The following is a 25,959-nucleotide window of genomic DNA, read 5'->3' as shown; positions in this document are numbered from 1 at the left end:
TTGCTTGTGGGTCTGTCTGGTCATTGATGAGAACGGTTGGTTGACGATATTTTAGGCGTGATACTGGCGTGATATCCGGAGTGCGTAGGCAATATCCGTATGATGACCATCCACTCAAGTGCCAGCTATTCTGCCACGCTCATGGCGGCGGTGGTGGGGTCACTGCGGTAAGCCCCTGAAGGCGAGCGTGATCGCGGCAGCCGATCCAATGGGCTCAAGACGGGCCTTGGATTCGCCTTGGAATTGCCATATAAGTTCTCACAATATGATATCAAGACAGAATCGTGTAGGCATTTATCATCTCTCAATCCCCCAAGACGTTCGCTGCTGCCCCGACGCACAGTTCTGCAGCATATTGGGACCATGGCCGCCCTGACGCAGTCCGGAAGAAAAGCACTTGATAGCTTGACGGTACGCCCGTGTGACTTTTAGCTTCGATTCGTTATCTTTGCTCACTTGGGTAAAAACCCCAATTTGTCCTAGGCCAGAGTGGTGGGGGAAGCAAAGATCCCCGGCTTTGTTTTCGGTGCCACCTCCGTCGATGAGGAGATCTACTTTACTTCGGGGGGATACAACGCCGTAGGGAGGCCGGAGAGCGGGAAGATCAATGAAGATAGCGTGTTCATGATCTGCAGTCAGACCAAACTGCTCGTCCATGTACGTACGCGCGCTCTTTCTGCCACTTCTGTGATTGCCATCTTGGGGGTGGCACACTCATCGAAGCGCCCTAAACCTGTCATTGACGCGTTCTGGTGCGATCTATTTTAGCTTGCGGCGTTGCAGCTGGTAGAGCAGGGGAAGATCACGTTCGAGAGTCCTATCTCTGATTACATTCCAGAATTCAGCGACCTTGTTATTCTTGATGACCAGATGGCGGATGTGTGGACATATAAGCCGACGAAGACTGTTATGCGCCTGAAGCATATACTGAACTTTACCAGTGGACTGTTTTATCCATTCAAGGGGTACAAGCCTGACAAGCAGCCAGATGGCTACGCGGCGGCGCATGATAAGAAAAATCCAGTATCACATTTCGTGTCCGTGCTCAAGGTCAGAGCTCAACCATAGATACGTTGGCATTGGGGAATACTCTGACATTTTATGCATACAGTGCGGTCTGCCTGGAATCCCTCTTCTCTTTGAGCCTGGGACAAGTTGTGGGTCATTGTTTACATTGTCTTTCATACTACCTTGCTGAAGTCATCAGTTGCCTATGGATGGAGCTCGGATATCTTGGGTTTCGTGGTCGAGATTGTCACTGGGCAGAGTTTGGAAACATACCTGTGCGTTTAAGTAACAAATTCATTTCTTGAAAAGAACTTTTACAAACACTCATTCCCAACTTTAGAGCAGAAAATATACTCAAGCCACTGAGCATCAGCGGTACATTTTATCCGACACCTGACGTGAGGAAGAAGATGGTCGACCTAGCGTACCGACGCGACGGCAAACTCGAAGCTTGGGCGAATCAGGTCCCGCTTCCTGAACAGGATCCAGAAAGAAGTGTGCTTTCTCCCCCGTTCTGCGCGTCTGTGAGGATGTGATTTATTTACGAGTTCGTTTTTTACAGTCGCGCTTCACTTTGGCGGCGGTGGATTGTACATGTCGATGAAAGACTATCTCATCCTTCTGCGCCATCTGCTTCAGATTAAAGGTACGACAGTGTCGTGTTGTAGTAGGTCTGCCATGGTGTGTGCTAACAGGGATGTGTACTAGCCGGCAAGGCGAAATCCCCGATTGTTAGCCAAGAAAGTATGCGAGGGATCTTTGAACCCGCGCTCAACGAAGAAGGGTCGGCAATGGTATCAAGATTCATGTCCATGGATACCAACATGCCGAAGGACTCCAAGATACAATGGGGCACCGCGATGGGTCTATGTGAAACCGACTGGCCAGGGCGAAGAAAGAAGGGGACCGCGTTCTGTGCGTATACAATCAGATCACATTTTCACCGTCGTCGAGGTTGACATCTTAACCCTTGTTTTTTTTGTTTTTGATAGGGTGGGGCTGGGCGCATACGTTCCATTTCATGGACCCAGCGACTGGAGTCGCAGCAGTGTTCGGTACCCAACTTATACCAACAGGAGATCACGAGGTGTTCAAGGTCGTCGCAGAGTTCGAGGAAACGTTCTACGCTGGATTGGCCAAGTGAAGGGAATTGAAGGAGTCGGTTATATATTTTTATGATTTATAGCAATTTCTGCCGGAATTTGTGATTATAGGACATCGATAAGCTCGGGTGTTAGGAGATACAAGAAATGATACCAGGATTCCATATGATAGCATGTAACATATGCCGTGAAGAACGAAAAAATTAAGGCTACAAGAAATAAAATGTACAAATATATAAAAAAAAACTAGATGATCCTCGCACCAGAGCAAGATGAAGATATTGTTACAAATGAAAGATGCAAGAGTTCCAGTGTTTGAGGATAGAAGTTCGTGTGGCAAGATAGTTGTTGTTGTTATATGAGAGGTATATCGTCGGGTGGTATTTCGCGGTAGCTGACGTTGTTCTTTGCCCGAGTGCTCCGTCGAACTGGCTGTGGTTGTTCGGGTGTCTTGAGCACCTCAGTATCGGAATCTGAAGCGCTTGGTGATTCGACGTCGACTGATGGAGTCGGTGTTGCCTTTTTCTTGGAAGTTTTGGCAGTGGACTTTGGTTTGGGTTTGGGTTTGGGTTTAGATTTAGATTGTCCTTGTTCTTTGTCCTTGGGAGTCCAATGTTTCCTAGCCCTATATCCAGCCTCTGTAATTTGATACGAAGCATGTCAACGATCCGCCACAGAGAGAGAAGAGGAAGGTTTACCTTCTTGTTTCTCTCTTTTGCTTTTCCTTTTCTTGACAGGTAATGGATCAGGACCAGAATTTCTCTCTGATTCTGGAAGCAGTTCGAGAGGTGCCCAATACATGGCCGCTTCCCGAGCGAATAGTTGGTCGAAAGCTTCTGATTGTGCGTCCTTGCCCTTCATTCTCTCGACAGCTATATGGTGGACATTGGCATGCGGACAGTGGAAGAAAGAGGCACTATAAAGGACATACCACGGAAACTTGTGGCCTTTCTGCCTTCAATAGGTAAAATCGAAGGTCCGACGAGTCGTTCTATTCGTTTAATGACATTTTCGACTACCCTACGGACACATGGATCACTAGCTAGTTACGAGTAACGGAGAGATACATACATACTTTGGGTTAGCGAACTCGGGTATGCCACAGGAGACCACGACGTCGATAACGGAGCGCCAGCCAAGAGGTTCGATCCGGTTCTGCATGCTGGCTGGCCGACGAGGTGTGTGAGAGGCGAGGATGCGGAAGATGGTGGACAGGAACTTGGCCATGATCGAGGTAAGGTAGGGGATGTAGAATGGGGGGTCTGGGTCGTCAGAGTCCACGTCCATCTCCCTGACCTTGACTACCCGATCGTCCTCGTCCTCTTCGGCCATTAGATCGTCGACGTCAGAACTAGAGATTGGGCAGGGAAAGGCGAGTGGTGGACGAGCTTTCAGGACCTGGGAAGCTATGACAGCAACTTCGTCTGACAGATTCCATTCCGGTGGTGGAACGTCTTCCAGCAGGAGCGGCCAACGGGTCCAGTGGTCCCGACGGATCTGCTTAGGTTTGTCAGGCGAAGACTCCGCCTTTTGCTTTCCCTTTGCCTTGGCGCTTTTCGGTTGTGTCTGCGCATTGAAAGGGTGGTTCAAGTCGCTCGGCCCAGCATGAGAAGCACCTAACTTGACGCGTTAGAGAAAGGGTAACCGGGAAGATACAGACAGGCAGGCGAACCAGACGGGTTCGTTTCGGCGTCGGTTAGAAAAGGGTTAGGCTTTAGAATGTGCTTTGTGAGATCCATCATGTCCCTGACGCGCAGGGCTCGTAGCAGTGAGGCATACTCTGACAATTCATGGTGGAGAGCGGCTGGGACCTTGCGAGATGTCCCTGGGCGCTTCTTGACCATGGTGTCACTGATAAATAAGTCGAGGGAGCGGCAGAGTCTGGGCAGGTGACTGCCGAGACCGTGGAAATGCTTACGTCAGAACTGTATAGTAGCTTGGACCCCTCTTGCGACAGGATGCGGTCCACACGACTCCAAGCTCTCCCACATATCATAATCAGTCAGTCCCTCGGTTTTTATATTTTCTTTCTGTGCTTTGCTCATCTTGCATTATTGTGTAGATCATGAGAGAGAAGTGGAAGAAAAAGAGATCGCGCAGGCTCAGGCGTAAACGCAGAAAGATGAGAGCCCGCTCCAGTATGTGTCTGTTTCACATGCTAGCTGGACGTTCTGTTCATCTTTTTTTCTTCAGAGTAAACGCCTCGAATGGAAGTGCGCGTCGTTTCGCATCACTCGCTGGTACTCGGAAGCAATTGGACGAGTTAAATATCCGCTCTCGTCTTTCTGTTGCTCAGCGATTGGAATGGGTCATACCGCGCATCTACATGATGCATATCAAGCCAAAAAGTGCATTGCAATCTCAGTGTCATATGTACAGCGCGCTGGGGTTGTCGAGTCGTTCATCACACATTCTCAAATCAATTCAATTTGCTACGAGACAAATCTGTCGTGCGACATGTTTTACATTGAGGAGTGATTAGTGACCTGTAAGCTATTCGTTTAGGTGAACAGTGCTGTTCGATGTTTCTATGGCCACCTCTTCGTCGCATAGTTCATCCCAGTCTTCTGGCCTCATCACCATTTTCAACGTGTCCATCAAGTCCGTGTTTGAAATGAATTTGTTCCTGTATACACGCACAATTCCTAACAGGTCGCTCCTCGATTTGCCTTGATACTGCTCAAAGTCGATAAACATCTCACTTGCGGCAAGCCAGTTGAGCATAAATTCGATGTCAGCCTGGTCTGATTTGTTCTTTATTACAGTTTTTGGTCGGTCCGAGTCGTGATAGTGAGACCATCGTTTCATCTTCGTCAAAATGAGAATGCCTGGATGTAGGATATTGATGCCTGGCCTCAAATTGCAGTTATATTCGATGCAAGCATAATGGAAACGTACGTCGACCCGATTCGTGTTCGACAACGTACACTGGCTCTGCAACGATGGGCAATCCCATGGTTCCGGCTTTCAAAGTCTCGATCAATACATTGTCCTTGCTCGCCCTGACTAGGTCGTCGTCGCGCAAATCCCCAATTGGTTCCTGTACAGCTCACTCCGTATGAGTCACACGCGACGGACCAACAGATCTCACTTTGACATAAAACAGCTTTATTCCTGCGGAAGCGAACTGTCTATTGAGCTCTGTGAGTTTCTCACGAAGGGTCTTGATGTCAAGATTCACAGTTTCGACCAATACATCTATATCGTGTAGAGAATTCAACCCCGAGCGCTTAATGTAAAGTAGTCATCAAAAATACTGATCTCAGTCGGCCTGCGGCTTCCAAGTAGAGCCCATGCAAATCCTCCTATATAAGCATGGCGACAATTGAGCTGTTCGAGATACTGAGAAAGAGATTCAGCGGCAGTGGACTGATCTCTGCTCGAGGTGGTGATTGAGATAATGGCCATATGTCCATGGTGGCTGTGCCACACTATCTCGGGCTATATTGGCCACTTGGACCAAATAAAACCAAATAACGCTGGTCATTGTCTAACGGCGGTGAGCTAATTCAACATAAACCCCGACCACCACCACAATATCTGTAGCAACATGTTGCGCCCTCCCACCATCCCACTCAGACAAAATATAGTGCCGTGCACCAGACTTATCAAAGATGTCAAACAGGATAACATCCTCGACAAGCACCCAGCTGAAATCGTGGATATCGCTCTTGACACCCTACAGAGCCTCGGGATCCAACTCGTAGAATGGCGGTCCCTTTTGTATCGGAGACTGGGGGTCCCGGTACTCGTACTTGTGAGCACACAACCATGCTTCTGTGATACCTCAAGCTGAATCTTGTCTGTGTAGGATTACTCCTTCCTCGTGCCAGATGACGACCTAGACCGAGCTTCGGATCTGCTTACCCGCACAGGCTTGCCTCTATCACCCCCTAACAAATTATTCATGAAAACGTACGGCGACTTCTACGCCAAAGGCCGATTCCATAGAATCACTAAGGCTACTCGGATTTCCTCTGTTCAGCATATTACACTCTACCCCATGTCCTTTTCCACCCTTGCTCCCGCCGATTTGATTGAGCAGTCACCGATCCATATACAACCTTCACGGTGCTCCAAGATTCTAGTGCCCCGACCACCTGCCTTGTTTGCGTCTTTTGTCCGGATGATGACCATGTACCCCCGCTTCGGGGGCACCCGCACCACACTCGAATCGGAGCTCTCTGAGCTCGTCGGATACCACCTATACGGCCTATCAGGGGGCTTTGTTGACGCGGATGATGAGGGTGCATGGGAGGAGATGGATGTTGATCGCCGGGTTTCAGAAGCTGGGCAGCTTGTTCGTCAATGGAGCGTTGAAGAAGAATGGCGGGCGGGCGAGGAGTGGATCGCTGATGCCCTTGCGGCCATCGCTTTTGGTGCGGATGTAGGTGAGCTTCCGTATAAAACTTGACGCGTGTCTTTATTGTGAGTGGTTATTTTGGATTATTGTTTGTGTGTCCTTGGGTGTATTAACCTCCTTTATGAATAGGATCGGAAAGTGACGATGATTTCTGTCTCAAAGTTATCACTCAACGATTGCTTGCAAGTGGTCCGCCTCTTTGCATCCCTGTCCATCGTCCGCTCGACGAATATTCCGTCGGAATTTGTCTCATATGCCTTGTTTTGGCAGCCTCGACACATCCTTGGCCCTTCGTCCATTCTATCTAGGATCCTGCGCTCTGGATTTTACGGAGCTTGGAAGCCCTTCCGGGTTCCTTCTGGTGTAAGAAGGGTCCGGAGGCACCTGCTAAGGTACCATACGCTACGCTAGCCTGGCTTAATCACATACGACCCCGATCTTCGCCCCGTTTGCTTCGGTGAAATACAGGACAATGGGTTCAGGTGGAGTAATCTGGTCACTATTTCGCATTTCAGTCTCATTTCACATAGGTTTTTTTTTTCTTTTTTCGTCGTCCATTGTACACTACGACCTGCAATTATTTACATTTTACATTTGTATTTTTTGGAATAACATCATTCTCGTTTTTGGTTCACTTAACGTTTTTCCCTTTTTTTTGCTTATGCTTCAGGTGCACTGTTGCAGAGTTTGATGTCGGGTTTTAGTTTATGGTTATTCCACTGATAACTCAGATAACTAGGATAGGTATACAGTCATCGCTGCTTCGTTTGCACCCCTCCGATGAGCATGAGTACCAGCGATACTAGTATAGGAGGATTGAATACCGCTTTTGTATGTGCCAGTGTGCCTCCGAGTTCCTCGCCGCACATAAATTTTTTAAAAATAATTCATACCAATACTTTCACGGTTTCCCCCAAGTTCAAGTTTCCTTCACGCCACGTTCTACAGTCCAAATTGTTGTCAATGTTGGAGTGCGACCCAGAAAATGTCCTCTGTTTTTGCCTTTGGACTTCAGCTTTCTGCCGTTATTACGATGAAGTTTCAGCGCCACGGCGAAGGTTACCAAAACTGGCTACTGCTGCAGGAGTCAGGACTTTCTTCTCTATACCCTTGGATGCGTGGTGAACCCACGAGCCCTTGTACATCGTACCTGGTAAAACATACTCTGCTTTTTATGAACTGAATCTCGTCAACACTTATAGGGTTTTTCAGTTTTTGTTTGGTATTCTCTGTCACTGTAACTTAAAGAAGAGAATCTTTTATTTATTAAAAAGCAGTAATTTACTAAACACATCATAAAGAATTTTCAGAGAGTGCGATGCATGAGATGAGTGGATGAGTAGTTGCAGTAAATTAGACGTTAAGTAGCTGCGCAAGCGACTGCTTTTCCGTTCCATTGATATAAATGATAAACTTCCTAGAAAAATCAGCCATCAGCATTGGCGTCCAGTGAATTCTATGTAGTAGGAGTAGAGTATACCCAGCAACGCTACAAACCAACCAATATTAATCATCCTTCGTCTCCATCTTCTTCTCCGTCATTTTTATTTTCATCTTCATCCTCGTCTTCACTGTCGTCGTCACTTTCTTCGTCGTCACTGTCAAGCCACCCAATTACTGACAATAGTTCTCCCATCTCTTCCCTGTAATTTCTTGGATGTTGGAGGGTGTAGTATTCAGCATTGTCAAAATCGATTATGAAAACATCACCAGCATCGTTGATCATCAAGTTGTCAATCCTAAGGTCTTGGTGAAGTACGTGCGCACTATGGATGCCTTTTAAAGCCTTGACAAAGGCATCCCTAGAAGTTCGAAGAGTAAATAACTGAAATGCATACTTGGATGAAAGATGCCTACCGTTCTTCCTCTGTCGCCTCAACCAGTGAGTCATCCCAACTATAATGAATCTTGAGATTATGCTCGGTAGCGCGCGTTCTAAGCGACTTCCCTGCATCCTCCATGATGAGGAGCATTGCATCGCTTTCCATGTCGTGAAATAAACCGTGGACGCCAACGATCCCGTACGTGACATCAGCTTCAGCCAACCGTTTATACATTTCGTATTCCTGGATAATTTGATCCTTTTTGGGACCAATGGCAAGCTTGAGAATGAGTGTGCGCTGATGTTTAGATCCATCATTCATTTCAATTTCGACGGCGACTCTATATACCATACCCATCGCCCCACTACCAATGTCGTCTTCATGTGTGATCACCGAGATATAGCCTTCTGGAGGGTATGATGCTTTGCGTTTAAAGCGGTATGAATGGTTTTGGAACGGTCGCAATGCGCACGAAGGTTCCATACGCCAAAATGTAGACGGCGCTGGAGATCTCCAGTTCCCGAAATTTAGATAAAAAAGCACTAGGTCCCGCTTGGCCAATTCCTCATTGAATGTCTAGAATATTTAAATGAGCCCAAATATGCGAGGTGCGGTGGGTGAAGAAACCAGCCTTTTTATCCATTCCCTCTGAGGTTAGTTCTAGCTCTGGGTCTAACTTTCTTCGTTTCCTTCTGGTTGCCTTGTCCTTCATACTATTGTAAACAATGGGATTCTGAGGAGGAGGTGTTTTGCGTTTCAAAGGACGTTGGTTGGATAATTCTTCCTGGTCTAGCATGGCTAATCGATCTTTTATGGCCGCGATTGTGAGACCAAGATGTATCTGTCGATAACCAGGAGTTCTCATGGGGTCAATAAGATCTGATAGATACAGAGTCTGACTCTGGCGGTGTCGAATCGCAATTCTCTCCAATTTGCCGCAGGTGAACAAGATGAATGTGACGTCGCTCTCCACTGCATTCGCCCACCCCTATACAGAGAATAAGAAAACAAATCGATAACAATGGGGCAAGAATACCTTTTGTATGTAATGATGGGCATTAATCCTGTATTTTGATTCGTCCCTTTGAGCGTTTCTCAGAGGAGCTACAAGCTTTCGTCTTATTCTGCCGGACTTGGTGGACGGACTGCCCTTGCGAGTGGACAAGGGGCGGGGGGTCGTCGTGTATAAAGAGGGAAAGAGGGTCTGAATGATAGGAGAGTCCCTGTGCGGAGGCAAGAGAGGCAACTCAGGAGCGCCTGTGGCTGTAGGCATGTCCCACTTGAATGTCCCCCAACAGTTCATCTTCCGCAGCAGAGCCTCCCCAGCTTCAGCTTTGATAAAGAATTCGTAATTAAAAATACTTTTCTTGTCCCTAAGTTTGTTGATCTTTTGTAGGGCCCCATGATCCAGCGTTGACCTTCTTTCCGGTGGAATATTATATTCTTTGTTTCCCAGATCTTCCTTTTTCGGTTTGATAATGGCAGTGTCACCGGCGCAACGAAAAGAATACTGGGCTCGAGTAGATCGGTCTCTACGTGACACAATAAAGGAGAACCAAGCTGGGTCTTCCGGAGTGAAAAGTAACTTTGAGGCATAAGCATTGCATGGTTTACTTACACGATCGAAGTGATAGTCCGCTACGCCTGAGCAACGTCCGTTATATATGTAGTCTTCGCGAAAAATCCCCCGGTAGTGGAGGTTGTCAACGAAAGTGTGGCCCGCCATAGTAAACTCCCTAATTGCGTCCTCGCAAATTTTGGAAAGATCCGTCGGGATCCATGGGGCACGCCTGACATTTTTTAATAGTAGAGTAGAAGCAACATGTCTGTTGTAGAAGAGGAGAGGGTTCTGGGGTTCAGGATTATTGGTATCATCTGGATAGCCTCTTTCAAACTTGTAACCCGTGTCCAGAAACTGTCGGAGAGTAGGAGCAAAAGAATCGCCGTTTAGAATCATGGTTTCCAGTGCAAATGTGTGCAACAATGACGTTGAACTGTAGCAACAAACACAGAATGTTACACGGTATTCATAAGCCAAGAGAAATTGCTATATCGAGGTCTCGAGACCAGCCAACATTTTACGGTGAAGTTTTTGTTCAGAAGAGCTTCACGGCCCATGGCACCACACCGAGTCGGAAATGAACTAACACGTGGTTTGCGGTGGCAAGCCTCGGCATCTGCGATGGTTGCTCGAATTTTATAGCCACAAAAAAGTTGCGCAGTCTTTGGTCGACAGTCTAAAATGGCAACCGAGTGTTCAGAAACTATATGTGATTAGCGACGATATTAGCACTGAAGTAACAAAAACATTAGCAGTTATTTAATGATAGTAACTATATATAGCGAGTTAGAATTTAAGGTGCTGAGAAGTTCGATTCCATGATAAATATCAACTTTTCTCCAACTTTGCTCTAATATAGTAATAAAATAATCATTAGCGTTGACGTCCAGTGTTTTATCCATTACCAAGCAAGGGCTAGAAATCAACCATTTATGCATATTTATGTTCGGTCCTCATGATCCTCTCCCCCATCTTCATCTTCATCTTCATCTTCATCCGATTCACTTGTGTCGTCGTCGCTATCTAGCCACCCAATTGCAGTCAATAGTTCTTCCATATCTCTTTCGTACTCGAATGACTCATGGAGGGGGTCATAACTACCATTATCGAAATCGATTATGAAAACATCGCCAGCATCATTAATCATTAAGTTGTCAATCCTAATGTCTTGATGGATTACGTGCGCATGGTGGATGCCTTTTAAAGCCTTGATAAAGGCATCCCTAGAAAAGAGTCAGAAATGAATGCATACTGGGTTGAAGAGGTATGTACCGTTCTTTCTCCGTTGTCTCAACTGAATCATCCCAATCATAATGAATCTTTAAATTTTTTTCAATGGCGCGAGTTCTCAGCGACATCCCTCCATCGTCCATGATCATCATCAACGCGTCAGTTTCCATATCGTGAAATAGGCCGTGGACGCCAACAATGCCATACGTAGCATTAGCTTCGGCCAACCGTTTGTAGATCTCGTATTCTTGAATGATTTGATCCTTTTTGTCGCCAATAGCAAGCTTGAGAATGAGTGTGCGCTGATGTTTTGACCCATCCTCTATTTCAATTTCGACCGTGACTCTGTATACCAATCCTACTGCTCCACTCCCAATACCATCCCGGTATGTAGTCGCCAAGATATATTTTGCTGGTGAATATGACGCTTTGCGTTTGAAATGGTATGAATGGTTTTGGAAGGGACGCGATGCGCACGAAGGTTCCATACGTCGAAATGAAGACGGTGCTGGTGAACTCATGTTGGAGTAATTGAGATAGAAAAGCACCAAGTCCCGCTTGGCTAGCTCATCGTCGAATGCCTAAAAATTTGCCATTGGCAAGATGTGATACTCGTAAGAAAACGCAGCAGACCTTTTTATCCATTTCCACAGAAGTAAGTCCCAGGTCGGGATTTAATCGCCTTCGTTTCCTTCTTGTCGCCTTGTCCTTCATACTGTTATAAATATTTGAATACCCTGGAGGCTCTTTACGTTTTGAAGGACGCCGGTTTTTAACTTCTGTGGGATCCCATCTTTCTAATCGATCCTTAATGGCAGCGATTGTAAGACCAAGGTGTATCTTTCGATAACCAGGTATTTTTGTGGGATCAATCAAATCCGACACAAACAGAGTCTGGCTTTGGCGATGTCGAATGGCAATTCTCTCCTGTCTGCCACAGGAAAAAACAATAAACGTTGCATCTGTGTGCACTGCATTTATCCACGCCTGGCCAAAACATAAGAATAATGTAATGATCGCTGCGGTAAACTTACCTTTTGGATGTAATGGTGGACATTGATCCTATATTTTGCCTCGGCTCTTCGAGTATTTGTCAGTGGAGCTACAACCTTGCGGGTGTGGGCAGACTTTCTAGAGGAAGTTCCCATGTGTTTGGGCAAAGGACGAAGGGGCTCCACACCTAGAAGTGGAAAAAGAGACTTAATAAAAGGCGAGTCTTTCGGAGGGAGCGAGGCTGGCAACACAGGAGCGCCTGTGACTGTAGGCATTTCCCACTTGAATTCTCCCCAGCAACTCATCCTGTCTAGTAAAGCCTCCGCAGTTTTGGTCGCAACAAAAAATTCGTAATTAAAAATATTTTCCATGTCCCTGAGCTTGTTGAGATTTGATAATGCGCGATTGTCCAGCGTCGACCGAGTTTCGGGTGGAATTTTGAATTGTCTGTCGCCTGTATCCTCCTCTCCGGATCCGAGTACGGCAGTATCACCAAAGCAGAAAAAGGAACGACGGGCTATGTAGGATCCGCTTAGACGTGCATCAATCAAATTAAACCAGAGTGGATCATTCGGGCTGAAGAGCAACTTTGAGGCATAAGCATTGCAGGGGTTGCTGGTGCTAACAAAGTGGCGTTCTGCTACGTCAGAGCAATAGCTGACATACTCAAAAGGCTGGCGAAATTTTGCCCAGTAATTGCGATTTTCAATAAGTTTGTGCCCTGCCGCAGTGAAGTTTTTGATGGTGCCCTCGCAAAGATGGGAAAGCTCTGTCGTAATCCAAGGCGCATGCTTGACGTTTTTTAGCAGCAGAGCAGAAGCGATATGTCTGTCGTGGAATATGAGAGGATTCTCGGGATCAGGATTATAGGAGCTATATGATGGAAAAGGCTCGTAACATGATTCCAAAAATTGTCGGAGAACAGGTGTGAAAGGATCGTCACTTCGAATCATGATTTTAAATAAGTGGGTCGGAAGGGCCTTGTATAGGTCGATAGAGTACTATCGGAGTAGGAGAATTTGCCAGGTTAATATATCGAGCAAGAGGATTTCTTTGTAGATGTAGAGCAGAAATAGCTGGGTGAAGTTCGTTTGAGGTTACCGTGCCACGGAACTGAACATACACGTGACATCTCGATTGTATTCCCACGACTTTAAGTTTAAAATCAAATGTGTCCTTAGCTTGGGGTGAGGCCAAAAGTCAATTGGAAGAACTGGATGATCTTGACAGCAAGATAGCAGTAGTAAATAGTATAGATGATCTGAATCTGCATTGAATTCACATGCAGCATGAACGTGAAATCATGATATGAATGGCAGCATTATGTGATGACTCGTTCGATTACTGGTTTCCTTGTTTAGTGTAGACTCTCGTGACTGCATGTATAGATTAGATAACGGACACTATCGGTCACTCTAGTTAGGTGTTGGATGATTTGTATTTCTGATTTGACTGATTACTTGGCTGACAAGTTTGTATGACTGGTTTAACTACGTAGTTAGTTAGTTTCGGAATTCTCGTCGTATATAGTTCTTAGATTCGTCGAGTTGATTCCTCACGGAATCAACTCAGTGCCAGATTCCCAAATCCATATTCCATCTCAGGCACCTTCTCCATATATTTATTTGAGTCTCTGACAAGTTTGATTCCGTCGCAAATCCTCTGTGCGAATTCATCATGTCCGAACAAACTACTCCTATCAATCCAGAGGACCCAACTCCTAGTCAGCCACAATACGTTACCGACTTCACTCGCATGCTCGAGGCTCTTACGACTCAACAAGTCAACCTCGAGGGAGCTTTCACTCGGTTTCTCAATATGCAAAATCACGCATTAGCCGCTCCCCCACCTGTTCACGCGTCTACTCCAAGACCATCGGGAGGGCACGTTAAAATACGCGAGCCGATTATGTTTAGTGGCAAGATGGACGAAGTCACGCCATTTATTAACGACCTTCGTCGCATCCAGGAGTTCAACTCACAGGATTTCCCGACTGATCACAAAAAGGTTTTATATGCTGGCATGTACCTCAAGGCCGGGATCCCACTGGAGTGGTTTGCACATCTCGAAAATATCAATTCTCCCTTACTTCATGATTGGGACGGTTTTATTCGCGCGTTTAAGGAGAAATTTGCAGATCCTAGACTCACGCTTACCGCCGATCAAAAGTTAGATGCCCTTGTTCAAACAAAATCCGCACACGATTACTTAACTCGATTCCTTGAGTTATCATCTCATCTCGATATGACAGAGCAGACTAAAATAAATAGGTTCATGAAGGGTTTGAAACCAGCCATCAAGGATCACCTCGTCGGCATCGTAGATCGTCCAACGACGCTTGCCGACTGGGAATATATAGTCATCCAGATTGACTCTAACCTTCATCAACGCGACATGGAACGTCGTCGTGAAGAGAAGAAGGCCCCTCCTCCTAAACCTGCTCGTGTCACTCCCCCCACTCCTTCCACTGTCGCCTTAAATCCAGACGTCGTACCAATGGACGTCGACGCGGTTTCGACTTCTACTCTCAAAACTACCGGCAAACTCAATCCACAAGAACGGAAGCGCCGTATTGACGGCAACCTATGCCTTTATTGTGGTAGCGCCGATCACAAAGTTAACACCTGTCGAGTTCGTCAAGCCAAGTACGGGGATTACCCAAAAGCCCAGCCGGAGAAGAAGTAGTTCCTCCTCCTTCGGCGACAGATGGAACTGAACCTAGTTCTTCCTGTCGCGCCCCTCCATTCGTCAGAACCAAGAACGGCGAATGGATATCAGTCTCTAGTGCTCCAAAGTTTTTATTTCATCATCATGTTCGTTTAGATCCAATGAATAGAGCTCATTTCTTTATTCCAATCACGATCTCTTTTCCAAATCGAACACCAATCAAGACTTATGCATTCGTCGACTGTGGCGCGACTCTATCTCACATTTCCGACACTTTCGTTAAACGACATTCATTACCCAAGACCATCAAACCTAAACCTGTCCCCATCTATACTATCGACGACAGGCCTTTGTCTTCTGGACTTCTCACTCACGACGTCATTACGTCACTCAAAGTTCGGACACATTCAGAGGTTATCAAATTAGGCATTGTTTCTATGCCATATCCAGTACTTCTTGGCCTTGATTGGCTTCGTGAGCATAATCCTGATATAGATTGGATCCGCGGCAAATTGGCTTTGTCATGTTGCGGCGCCAATCATCATTTTCCTGTTTCGGCCTTTGGCAAAGGCTATAGTCTTGCAAGTCCATCGGTCACCTCTTCTCATCTCTCTGTATCTTCTGTTGGATTAGGCCTTCGTCTGGTCAACAAGAAGCCTCTTGTTCAATCTCTACCTGACCCAACTCCTACACCGGTCCCAAGTCGAGAGAAGTTTGTTCCCGGCATCTTTTCTAATTTTAGAATGATGCCATCTGTCATCCGTCCTGTCACTCCAAGCGGCCCTAGTCGTGCGGAACTCCTTGCTATTTGGTGCACCCCTCTTGAAACTCCCACTCCAGTCTTCGGTCCGCCTAACAAGCCCGTCGACATCAAATCTTTGTCTCCCCAACGATTTCGCAAATACGCTAAGAGTGCAGCTGTGAATTGTGTCTGGTACACAACTAACGAAGAACTCAAGGTGCGTATCAATGCATTGACAAGTGATGCTGATACACTGCCTTCAGAAACACCCTCTGAGGAACCCATACCCATTCCAATCGACGACGTACCTGATCCTGACGAGGTACTCAGGAAAACCGTCCCGGAAGCATACCACAAATTCCTCGATGTCTTTTCACCGGTGGAGGTTCTCAAAATGCCCGAACATCGTCCATTTGATATCAATATCGAAATCGAGGATGGAAAAGAACCTCCATTCGGCCCTATTTACTCTCTTACTCCAGACGAACGCAAAGTCTTAGCCGAATACATCGAAGAACAACTTGATAAAGGCTATATCCGACGTTCCTCTTCATCAGCTTCCTCGCCTATTCTATTTGTCAAGAAAAAGACTGGCGAATTGCGTCTATGTGTTGATTATCGCGGTTTAAACGCGATAACCAAGAAAAACCGGTACCCTTTACCTCTCACTAGCGATTTAATTGACCGCGTTGCAGGTTGCGATAAGTTCACCGTTATCGATCTCAAAAACGCCTTCAATCTCATTCGCGTCAAAGAAGGAGACGAATGGAAGACCGCCTTTCGTACACATCTAGGCTTATTCGAGTACACCGTCATGCCATTTGGTCTGACGAATGCTCCTGCGACATTTCAGGCATTCATCCAGGATACGCTAAGAGACATTCTCGATATATTCTGTGTGGTTTACATTGATGACATACTTATATATTCTAGACCTGGTCAAGATCACGACGACCTTGTCCGTCAAGTACTCGAACGACTTCGCAAAGCCAAGCTCTTTGCAAATGCGAAGAAATGCGAATTTAAAAAGCCTCAAGTCGAGTACCTCGGATTCATCATCTCATCTCAGGGTGTCCAAATGAACCCTAAAAAGCTTTCGACGATCACTGAATGGCCCGAACCGAAAACAGTCAAAGATATTCAGTCATTCCTGGGTTTCACAAATTTTTATCGAAGATTTGTTGACCATTATTCTGAAACTGTGCTGTCGCTGACATCCTTGACAACCAAAACAGCGAAGACTTCTTTCACTGGCCTTACAGAAGCCGCAAAAGCTTCTTTCGAACGGCTAAAATTGGCTTTCACTACCGCGCCTGTGCTTCAGCACTTCGATTCCACGAAGCCTTCAACAGTGGTCACGGATGCATCAGACTACGCCATTTCTTCCATACTTCTACAACCTAATGAGTCTAATATCTTACAACCCGTCGCGTATCACTCTAGGAAATTATCACCGGCCGAGATCAACTACGAAATTTACGACAAAGAATTGCTCGCCATTGTCGACACATTTCGCGACATGCGCTCATGGCTTGTCGGATCTCCTCACCCAATTTCCGTCCTGTGCGACCACAAAAACCTCGAATATTTCATGACCTCGAAAACCCTAAACCGCAGACAGGCTAGGTGGTCAATGTTACTCTCGGAATATGATTTTCAATTAGATTATAAACCGGGAAAGCACAACCCTGCCGACGCTGCCTCCAGACGTCCAGACTTCGCGCCTAAAGAGGGGGATGACGTCCTCAAAATTCAGCGAAAACCAATACTCACTGAGTACCATCTTCAACGAATTTTCCCTTCTGACAAACTTTCTGTAGACCCTCCCGTCATATCTGCATTGTCCACGTTCACATTGGACAATTCAGAATTGCTTCAAGAATTCAAAGAGGCATACAGACACGATCTTCAGTGGCGTGAAGCCCGTACACAATGCGATGAGTCGTTTTCCTCTACTGATGACTTAGTATTTCACAATGGTCGTCTTTACGTTCCAGAACCTCTTCGTCCTAAAATCCTACATCTCCGTCACAATTCTGTGATCTCAGGACATCCAGGACGTGCAGGAACCTATGATCTCGTTGCAAGAGATTTCTCTTGGCCAAATATGCGACGCTACATACGTTCTTACGTGTCTTCGTGTGATCATTGTGCACGAAACAAAGTCTTCCCGCACAAACCTTATGGATTACTTCAGCCTCTCGATATCCCGCATCGACCCTGGTCATCAATATCCATGGATTTCATCACAAAATTACCGCTATCTCATGGCTACGACGCGATATGGGTAATATGTGATCGCATGACAAGAGCCGCCCATTTTATCCCTGTCAACGAGTCTATGGACGCTCCCACTCTCGCACGCATATACATGGATCGAATCTTTCGTCATCACGGCTTCCCACAGTCAATCGTTTGCGATAGAGGATCAGTTTTTATTTCCTCGTTTCTCACCAACCTTATGAAGCTCTGTGGAACGAAGATGCGACCGTCAACAGCATATCATCCCCAAACGGACGGACTTACTGAGAGAACAAATCAAACTTTAGAAGTCTACTTACGTTCGTTCTGCTCATATAATCAAGATGATTGGGTGGACTATCTGGCTACAGCTGAGTTTTCGTTTAATAATACGATTAACTCCTCCACTCAGCAAACACCATTTTTTGCCAACCTAGGTTATCATCCGGACTTCGATATCAAGATTACTGAACGCTCAACCAATCCACTGGCGAACGATGTCGCCTCCTACCTTGATATCATACATCAAGAGCTCCGTGCCAAACTACAGCATTCTAACGATTACATTACTCAGTACTATAATCGTCGTCATATCGCTGGACCCGAGTTCAAAGCTGGAGACCTCGTATGGTTACGTCGTCGGAACATTAAGACCACGCGGCCATCGGACAAATTGGATTACAGGAAGATCGGACCATTTAGGATCCTTGACAAGAAAGGATCTTCTTCGTATCTTCTTGATTTACCTCGTTCATTATCTCGCTTACACCCCGTTTTTCATATTTCACTCTTAGAACCATATATTCAAAATGAATTTCAACAACCTGGAACTTCTATGAATCTAGAACTAGAGGAAGATCCTACCACAAAAGTCAAGAAAGTTTTAGATTCCCGTCGCGTCGGTCGAAGATACGACTATCTACTATCCTGGCATGAACTTCCCGATTCGGAAAATTCATGGGTTCCATTTTCGGAAATTTCAAGACGCGACTATGACATACTCGAATCATTCCATCGTCGGAATCGTTCCAAGCCTCACCCCCCACGTTTCGAATTTTCGGCATTACCTCATGCTCAACCCCGAAGTTTCAACGACATTCCAACTCCACCCTCAGTCGATTACTTAAGTCAACACCTCTATCGAGGCAACGATGATAAATCTATCACTCAACCATGGATGACTGAATACGAACCTCCTCATCATCAACATACTCGTACTGGTCGAATTACCAAGCCTCCCTCACGATACCTCGCTCAGTCCTAACGAGGGGGTACTGTGATGACTCGTTCGATTACTGGTTTCCTTGTTTAGTGTAGACTCTCGTGACTGCATGTATAGATTAGATAACGGACACTATCGGTCACTCTAGTTAGGTGTTGGATGATTTGTATTTCTGATTTGACTGATTACTTGGCTGACAAGTTTGTATGACTGGTTTAACTACGTAGTTAGTTAGTTTCGGAATTCTCGTCGTATATAGTTCTTAGATTCGTCGAGTTGATTCCTCACGGAATCAACTCAGTGCCAGATTCCCAAATCCATATTCCATCTCAGGCACCTTCTCCATATATTTATTTGAGTCTCTGACACATTATTACTCTCTCCATCCCGCCTTTTTCCAAAACAAGCATTCCCAAAACTGGGCAGAACTGGGCCAAGCAAATTTTATATAGGACGGACTTGATATTTGAGTCTTAAAGAATGATTGCATGTAAGCGCAACTACATAGACCTGTGACCGGTCTGTATAAGAAGTAGTCGTTATACAGACCTGTATATCTGAGTTTGAATCCCTGATACGCGCGGTCCCACGCCCGTGTTACCTTAACTGCACAAACACCGGCCCTAAAGATATCACGTGTCAGGCCATGAGAGGCGCTCATTCGGCAGCCTGAGGACACAACTTCAACCATATATTTGCTAAATGTTTCTGTATCGTCGTGTTGCTGCAAGTTCTACGATTTGTACTCGCCCTCGAACGTCAAATGATATGTGTGTCCCTTATCGTCATTTTTTTTGTATTCCACGGGCTTGCATAACCACTCAATCAATGTCTTTTTTTGAACAAGGCAAGCATGAGAAACACTTTTTTAACTTGTCATTGACAAAACCCTCAACGTGCTGTGCTTATGGTACCAGACGATGGACGTAAGTTGCACACAAGACGGCCGTGTCGCGACGCAAGGCAGCAGTTCTGATTTTCTTGTACTAGTCTGATTTAGGGGAGGTTTTACTCATCAAAGGAAATTGGGGCGTGGGAGGCGCGCGTATCGAGGATTAAAACTCAGATACACCATCCCAGATTCCCTGCACCATCCTGTATATCGAATACTTTATATACAGGATGGTCACGAGCCTAGCAACTACAGGTGGGTGATATATCATGACTAGATATATCACGAATTTCCTATGATAAGAGATAAATGATATATCAACATATCAGCTAGTGGTGGGCGCTTCCGGACCCCGGCACTCCCCAAAAGCTCGTTCTGACTTAGGGAACATTGATGTTTGTCCATTTCTACCTCATCTCTCCCGTGTGAAATGTTTGAAGATCTTCAAATTCATTTTGTATATACGACACTGACGCAAAACTGCAAAGAGAGAGCAACCGAGTACACACGCCTCGTGCCTGCCGTGTGTACGACTGGTAATTTCTGCCCCGGAGAATCGACTTATCTATTCTAAACGGAGAATTTGTAATGGATAATGATCTATCTCACGAATGCCAATGACAATCCGATTCACATCGTATATATATAAGTTAGTCAAGGTCTCCTCAAGCCTCACTCCCCGCTTGGGCTTTGTGTTACATCAGGCTCTCCAAAGTTTCATCGGCATCATGGATCATAAACAATCTCAGGTCACTTCCGCCAAATCAGTCGAACTTCTTAAGGAGCAGCAAAATCGTAACATCAGCGATGGTGCGGATGATGTGAAAGAAGAAGAACACTCAAACTCCCAACCTATATCGTCCGATTTCTATGTCCCACCCCGAGAGCGGTTGGATCGCTTTCTCAAATCCCCCCAGACGCCATTTAAAGCCTCGAAAAATGCATCACGCTCAACAGCATCGCGAAAGGCTAGCTTTTTTGATCTACATCTTCACCCCGAGCTACAATTGCGCAGAATTATTCCAGTGAAAGATCTTCCTGAAAAGGTGTCTTCTGTATGCGACGACTGGATTTCTACACATTTACTTTTCACGTCAACCAAAGACGACTTCCCTATAAACAATACAGGCGATCTTGACAATGGGAAATTGGCATCAGACCAAACCTCCCAGGAGAAGTCCATTAAGAACGAAAACGCCCTGGCGGCGTCATACGGCTCTAAATTCGGAACCCCATTGGCTTTGCTTTCTTCCAACCTGATATTCAAGCCCTCTAAATGGACAAAGATATTCGAGTTTGAATTGTCACCAAGGGAGCGGCACGCTGGAAAAAAATTTGCCACTCCAGACGGTTTCTTGTGCATTTCGCGTCAACTTGAGGATGAACAGGCTGAAGCTCTCAAATCCCTTTGTGCGAACGACCAAAAAGATATTCAATTAATCACAAAGCACAACTTGCATCACATGATGCTCTGGGAGTTCAAAAGCCTCTACGCGGGTTCCAGGCAAACGTTGGACAAGTTTTCCAAACTGGCAGGGGATTTTAAATGGCCGACGTGTAGCAGAGAAAGGAAAGAGCACTGCAAGGATAGCAGGCATGATCGAGATGGGCGTCGCACTTCCACAGGTCGTAAGGTTGGGTTTGACTCTCGGGACGTCAAAATCATCAACGAGATATATGAGTCTGTTTATGTTCCAGACCCAGTAAATGAAGACCAGGAGTCAGACGAGGAGTCAGACTCGTCTGGTTCAGACATGGATGATAGTTCTGATGGCCATAATGCGGGTGGTAGTGGCACCAGATATCATCGTCCAACTACGTACGACGATATGGATACAGAGCCAGATACAAACCCATACCCGGACGCAGATGATGTAGTCGATCATAATCCCACTTGGACGAATCCCTTCGGGCCAGAGTCTACTCCAGTAGAGAATATTTCCATTGCCATGACTTCATCCAAAGCTACCGCCAAAAAAAAGACCGTCATTCAAACCAACAGGAAGAAACGAGCATCAAAGACATTTAAACCGATAACGTCCTCGAAAAAAATTTCCAAAAAGAAAAAAAAGGAACAGTATGACAAAAGACCTCCGAAGCCGCGAGATATGATTATACAGGTTCGTTTAATTCATCAATCTAAAGGGTTCGATGAATTGAGCTGTTCTGGAAACATTTTATTAGATTTGGTCAGCGATGGTGAAGTTTGACGCTACAATTCTCATTCTCAACGCGGGAAACTACGAAATCATCTTCATCCGCAACAGAGCCAGAAATACTCTATTCATGTCGGATGTATTTAAGGTTGACGACCTCCTTTACAGGAAGACGCAAATCAGCTTGCATGGTTTGGCGTTTTATGATGCTCGCGATCGGTCGCATCAGCTGGAGGCACTAGAAACAACACCTGACCCCATTTTCCCTCCATCATATCACCTCCAAATTGACTTTGATCCTTACCCGCCGGTTCATCCAGCAGCAGCAGGGCTGTCGCAGGCAGCGGAAGCTCAGCTGACATTGGAGGTAAGCAAACAGATAATAGTTTAATGCCTATCGATTTACATATCTACTGTTTTCCAGGATGTTGTTTATGATTTTGAAAACAAAGTTGTATTCAACGTGCTTCTTCCAAAGATTCTTTCTGGCAAAGCATCCATGGAGGATCCGTACGACAAATGCATGTTGAGAGATCACAAGTCGACGCCGCCATCTCAGTTAGAGTCGAAGTGGATCTTGGAACTTGGCGATAAAATAACCGACAAGGTTTATCCTGTTGTCGTTAGGAATGGAAGTGCCAGCTTTTCCAACAAATTTGTTGTAAAGGTGACTCAGAACAAATATGAGTACAAAACGTTGAAGTACGAGCTCCAAATCCATCGTCGAGTCGAAACCACCAGCTTTGGGGTCAAAGTCTTTGGAATATTAGAGGTTCCCAATTCGAACGTACGCATGATGTTAATGAATGACGCTGGCGTTTCGTACGACGACCTCCGGCATAAGAGGATGTTCACATTTGCAAAAAAGCACCGGTACGTCTGTCTTTTTGAATTACACTCATTCAAATATATTATGCTTATGGCAAATGTGGAAACAAGAAACTGTTATGTTGAAGCAATCAACGCATTACACGAACAACGACTTCTTCACGGAAACCCGAAATCGGGACATTTTTTGATCTCCAAGGTCGAAGATGGGACCGCTCGTGTATCTATCGTTAGCTATAAGCCTCAATCAGGCTCCTTCAACAACAACGAGGAAGACGAAGCCACAATTTTTGGCAGAGCGAAGGAAGATGAGTTGAAATTATTTGACAAGTTTTGGATTTAAATTGGCTGACGACTGTCGGCATCAAATCATACGTAGTCCGGCAGTATATGTATCCACAATTTAATCATGATGACACTTAGAATTTGCTTAAATTGTGTCCAGCCTGAATACATTCACAATAATCTATCCTTACCAGAGTTTTGAGGACTTGGAACAATGACAAACAATGGAAATAGGTTATACTTAAAGCTGCTTTGTAGGCCCTGGCTCCATTTTTTATTCCTCAGTTAATGATGGTAAAATAAGTTTAATCATCGGCGCTGACATTGGCATCCAATGAGTACTGAGTCCGGCAGAAGGATACATCAAGCCTAAAAAACCAACGCATTACGCTTGGTCACCATCCTCTTCACCTCCATCTTCATCTTTACCATCGCCGTCCTCGTCGTCACTGTCTAGCCACCCAATTACTGTCAATAGTTCTCCCAGATCTTCCTCGAAAATAGATGTACGTTGGAAGGTGTCGTATTCAGCGTTGTCAAAATCGATTATGAAAACATCACCAGCATCGTTAATCATCAAGTTGTCGATCCTAAGGTCTTGGTGAATTACGCGCGCGCTATGGATGCCTTCCAAAGCCTTGATAAAGGCATCCCTAGAAGTTCAAAAGTTAATAACGAATGCATACTTGGGTGTAGGAATACCCACCGTTCTTCCTCTGTCGTCTGGACAGAGGTATCCAGATTATAGTGAATTTCGAGGTTTTGCTCGATTGCGCGTGTTCTAAGTGACTTCCCTGCATCATCCATAATCATGATCATTGCATCGGTTTCCATATCGTGAAACAAGCCATGGACGCTAACAATTCCGTACATGACATCTGCTTCAGCCAACCGTTTATACATTTCGTATTCTCGGATAATTTGATCTTTTTTAGGACCAATGGCGAGTTTGAGAATAAGAGTGCGCTGATGTTTTGATCCATCCTCCATTTCAATTTCGACGGTGACTCTGTATACCATACCCATCGCCCCACTCCCAATGGCGTCTTCATGTGTAACCACCGAGATATAGTCTTCTGGGCGGTACGACGCTTTGCGTTTAAAACGGTATGGTTGGCTTTGGAACGGTCGTGATGTGCACGAAGGCTCCATACGTTGAAATGAAGAGGGTGCTGGTGAGGTCCAGCCCCCAAAATTTAGATAAAAAAGAACCAGCTCCCTCTTGGCTAATTCTTCGTCGAATGTCTATAAGATTTATGCGAGTTCAAATGTGCGTGGTATGGTCCATGACAAAACATGCCTTTTTATCTATTTCCAGAGAGATCGAATCCAGCTCAGGATTTAATTTCCTCCGCTTTCTTCTTGTCGCTCTGTCTTTCATGCTGTTGTAAGCAACGAAACTCTGTGCAATATCTTTACGCTTTGAAGGTCGTTGATTGACCTCTTCCGTTTGAACCAACATAGCCAATCGATCCTTTATGGCAGCGATAGTGAGGCCAAGGTGCATCTGGCGATAACCAGGTTCCTTCATTTGGACTGGATCAATCGGGTCGGAAAGATACAGAGTCTGACTTTGACGGTGACGAATGCCGATTCTCTCCTGTCTGCCGCAGGTAAACACGATGAATGTAGCGTCCGTCTCAACTGCATTTGCCCACACCTGCATCAAATATAAGAATTGTGTAGTGAGTATTGACGAAATATCACCTTTTGTATGTAATGGCGAACGTTAATCCTGTATTTTGATTCGCCCCCATTATTCCTTCTCAGCGGAGCTACAATTCGTTTCATGCGAGCAGGCTTTGGAGAAGTATTTCCCTTGCGAGTGGATAAGGGACGGGGGGTTTCTGAATTCAATGCAGGGAAGAAGAGTTGAATGATATCCGAATCCTTGTGTGGAGGAGAGACGGGCAATACCGGAGCACCTGTGACTGTTGGCATTTCCCATTTGAAGGGTCCCCAGCAATCCATCTTCTTCAGAAGTGCCTCTGCAGGTTTTGCCTTGATGAAGAATTCGTAATTAAAAATGCTGTTCATGTCCCTAAGTTTGTTGATCTTCGATAGCGTGTAACGATCCAGCGTCGACCGAGTTTCAGGTGGAATATCATATTCCCTATCTCCAATATCCTCACCCTTGGGTTTGATAATTGCAGTGTCGCCAGAGCAACGAAAGGAGTAGTGAATGTCCTGATACGCACCTTTACGTGGCACTATAAAGGTAAACCACCGTGGATCATTGGGGCTAAAAAGCAGCTTCGAGGCGTATGCACTGCACGGCAGACTAATATGATCGAAGTGATAGTCTGCTACACCGTCGCAATACCTGTTATACGATGGTTGCTTATGAAAAAGTTTCCGGTAGTCGCGATTGTCAATAAATTTGTGACCCGCCATAGTAAATTCCTTGATGGTGTTCTCGCAAATTTTGGCAAGCTCCCTGGCAATCCACGGCGCACGTTTGATATTCTTTAGCACCAGAGTAGATGCGACATGCCTGTCATAGAATATAAGAGGATTAACCGGCTCAGGGTTGTTGGAGTTATCTGGATAGGGCTCCGCATATTCATAGCCTGCATCCAGAAATTGTCGCAGTGCAAGAGCAAAAGGATCGTGGTTTCGAATCATTACGTCCTGATAAACGGAGCCTTTGTTGAATGAGTGTCTGAAAAGATAGTGACGGTGTTGCGGTATTCCAGAAACACAGAAACAACCAGAGATCTAGCCTGCATGGCTTCAAAGAGGAAGATTCAACATACCACGTGATACCCATGACGGGTCCCATGGCCGTAGCGGACACATATCAGAATGTGGTCCGAGGTGGTGCGAATTGTGTTAGATATGAGAG

The 25,959-nt window shown here is 45.6% G+C and overlaps 8 protein-coding genes across 8 annotated transcripts; 3 read left to right on the top strand and 5 right to left on the bottom strand.

The window, feature by feature from the left end:
• Positions 1-363: 363 nt before the first annotated feature.
• JR316_0013334 (Acyltransferase calJ) lies at positions 364-2,152 on the top strand (the record flags this gene model as incomplete). Its single annotated transcript, XM_047898943.1, has 9 exons — positions 364-411; positions 484-657; positions 769-1,050; positions 1,112-1,157; positions 1,208-1,283; positions 1,349-1,503; positions 1,571-1,654; positions 1,717-1,923; positions 2,001-2,152. The coding sequence occupies 9 exons, from the start codon at positions 364-366 to the stop codon at positions 2,150-2,152; spliced, it is 1,224 nt and encodes a 407-aa protein (XP_047742491.1).
• Positions 2,153-2,465: 313 nt separating this feature from the next.
• JR316_0013333 (uncharacterized protein) lies at positions 2,466-3,955 on the bottom strand (the record flags this gene model as incomplete). The annotated part of the gene is made up of 5 exons (XM_047898942.1): positions 2,466-2,749; positions 2,810-2,983; positions 3,043-3,131; positions 3,187-3,727; positions 3,784-3,955. The coding sequence occupies 5 exons, from the start codon at positions 3,953-3,955 to the stop codon at positions 2,466-2,468; spliced, it is 1,260 nt and encodes a 419-aa protein (XP_047742490.1).
• A 649-nt stretch (positions 3,956-4,604) lies between these two features.
• Positions 4,605-5,519, bottom strand: JR316_0013332 (uncharacterized protein; the record flags this gene model as incomplete). The annotated part of the gene is made up of 4 exons (XM_047898941.1): positions 4,605-4,960; positions 5,010-5,151; positions 5,203-5,309; positions 5,369-5,519. The coding sequence occupies 4 exons, from the start codon at positions 5,517-5,519 to the stop codon at positions 4,605-4,607; spliced, it is 756 nt and encodes a 251-aa protein (XP_047742489.1).
• Positions 5,520-5,661: 142 nt separating this feature from the next.
• Positions 5,662-6,525, top strand: JR316_0013331 (uncharacterized protein; the record flags this gene model as incomplete). Its single annotated transcript, XM_047898940.1, has 2 exons — positions 5,662-5,868; positions 5,923-6,525. The coding sequence occupies 2 exons, from the start codon at positions 5,662-5,664 to the stop codon at positions 6,523-6,525; spliced, it is 810 nt and encodes a 269-aa protein (XP_047742488.1).
• Positions 6,526-7,984: 1,459 nt separating this feature from the next.
• On the bottom strand, positions 7,985-10,254 carry JR316_0013330 (Serine/threonine-protein kinase pak-1; the record flags this gene model as incomplete). Its single annotated transcript, XM_047898939.1, has 4 exons — positions 7,985-8,276; positions 8,332-8,800; positions 8,925-9,285; positions 9,334-10,254. The coding sequence occupies 4 exons, from the start codon at positions 10,252-10,254 to the stop codon at positions 7,985-7,987; spliced, it is 2,043 nt and encodes a 680-aa protein (XP_047742487.1).
• Positions 10,255-10,798: 544 nt separating this feature from the next.
• On the bottom strand, positions 10,799-13,034 carry JR316_0013329 (Mitogen-activated protein kinase kinase 5; the record flags this gene model as incomplete). The annotated part of the gene is made up of 4 exons (XM_047898938.1): positions 10,799-11,081; positions 11,131-11,669; positions 11,722-12,075; positions 12,123-13,034. The coding sequence occupies 4 exons, from the start codon at positions 13,032-13,034 to the stop codon at positions 10,799-10,801; spliced, it is 2,088 nt and encodes a 695-aa protein (XP_047742486.1).
• A 7,428-nt stretch (positions 13,035-20,462) lies between these two features.
• JR316_0013328 (uncharacterized protein) lies at positions 20,463-23,172 on the top strand (the record flags this gene model as incomplete). Its single annotated transcript, XM_047898937.1, has 4 exons — positions 20,463-21,965; positions 22,030-22,368; positions 22,426-22,874; positions 22,941-23,172. The coding sequence occupies 4 exons, from the start codon at positions 20,463-20,465 to the stop codon at positions 23,170-23,172; spliced, it is 2,523 nt and encodes an 840-aa protein (XP_047742485.1).
• A 327-nt stretch (positions 23,173-23,499) lies between these two features.
• On the bottom strand, positions 23,500-25,739 carry JR316_0013327 (uncharacterized protein; the record flags this gene model as incomplete). Its single annotated transcript, XM_047898936.1, has 4 exons — positions 23,500-23,767; positions 23,821-24,359; positions 24,406-24,774; positions 24,843-25,739. The coding sequence occupies 4 exons, from the start codon at positions 25,737-25,739 to the stop codon at positions 23,500-23,502; spliced, it is 2,073 nt and encodes a 690-aa protein (XP_047742484.1).
• Positions 25,740-25,959: the final 220 nt, after the last annotated feature.

Source organism: Psilocybe cubensis, chromosome 13 (assembly GCF_017499595.1).
Source record: "Psilocybe cubensis strain MGC-MH-2018 chromosome 13, whole genome shotgun sequence".
NCBI lineage: Eukaryota > Fungi > Basidiomycota > Agaricomycetes > Agaricales > Agrocybaceae > Psilocybe > Psilocybe cubensis.
This window is presented reverse-complemented; position numbering and strand designations above follow the sequence as displayed.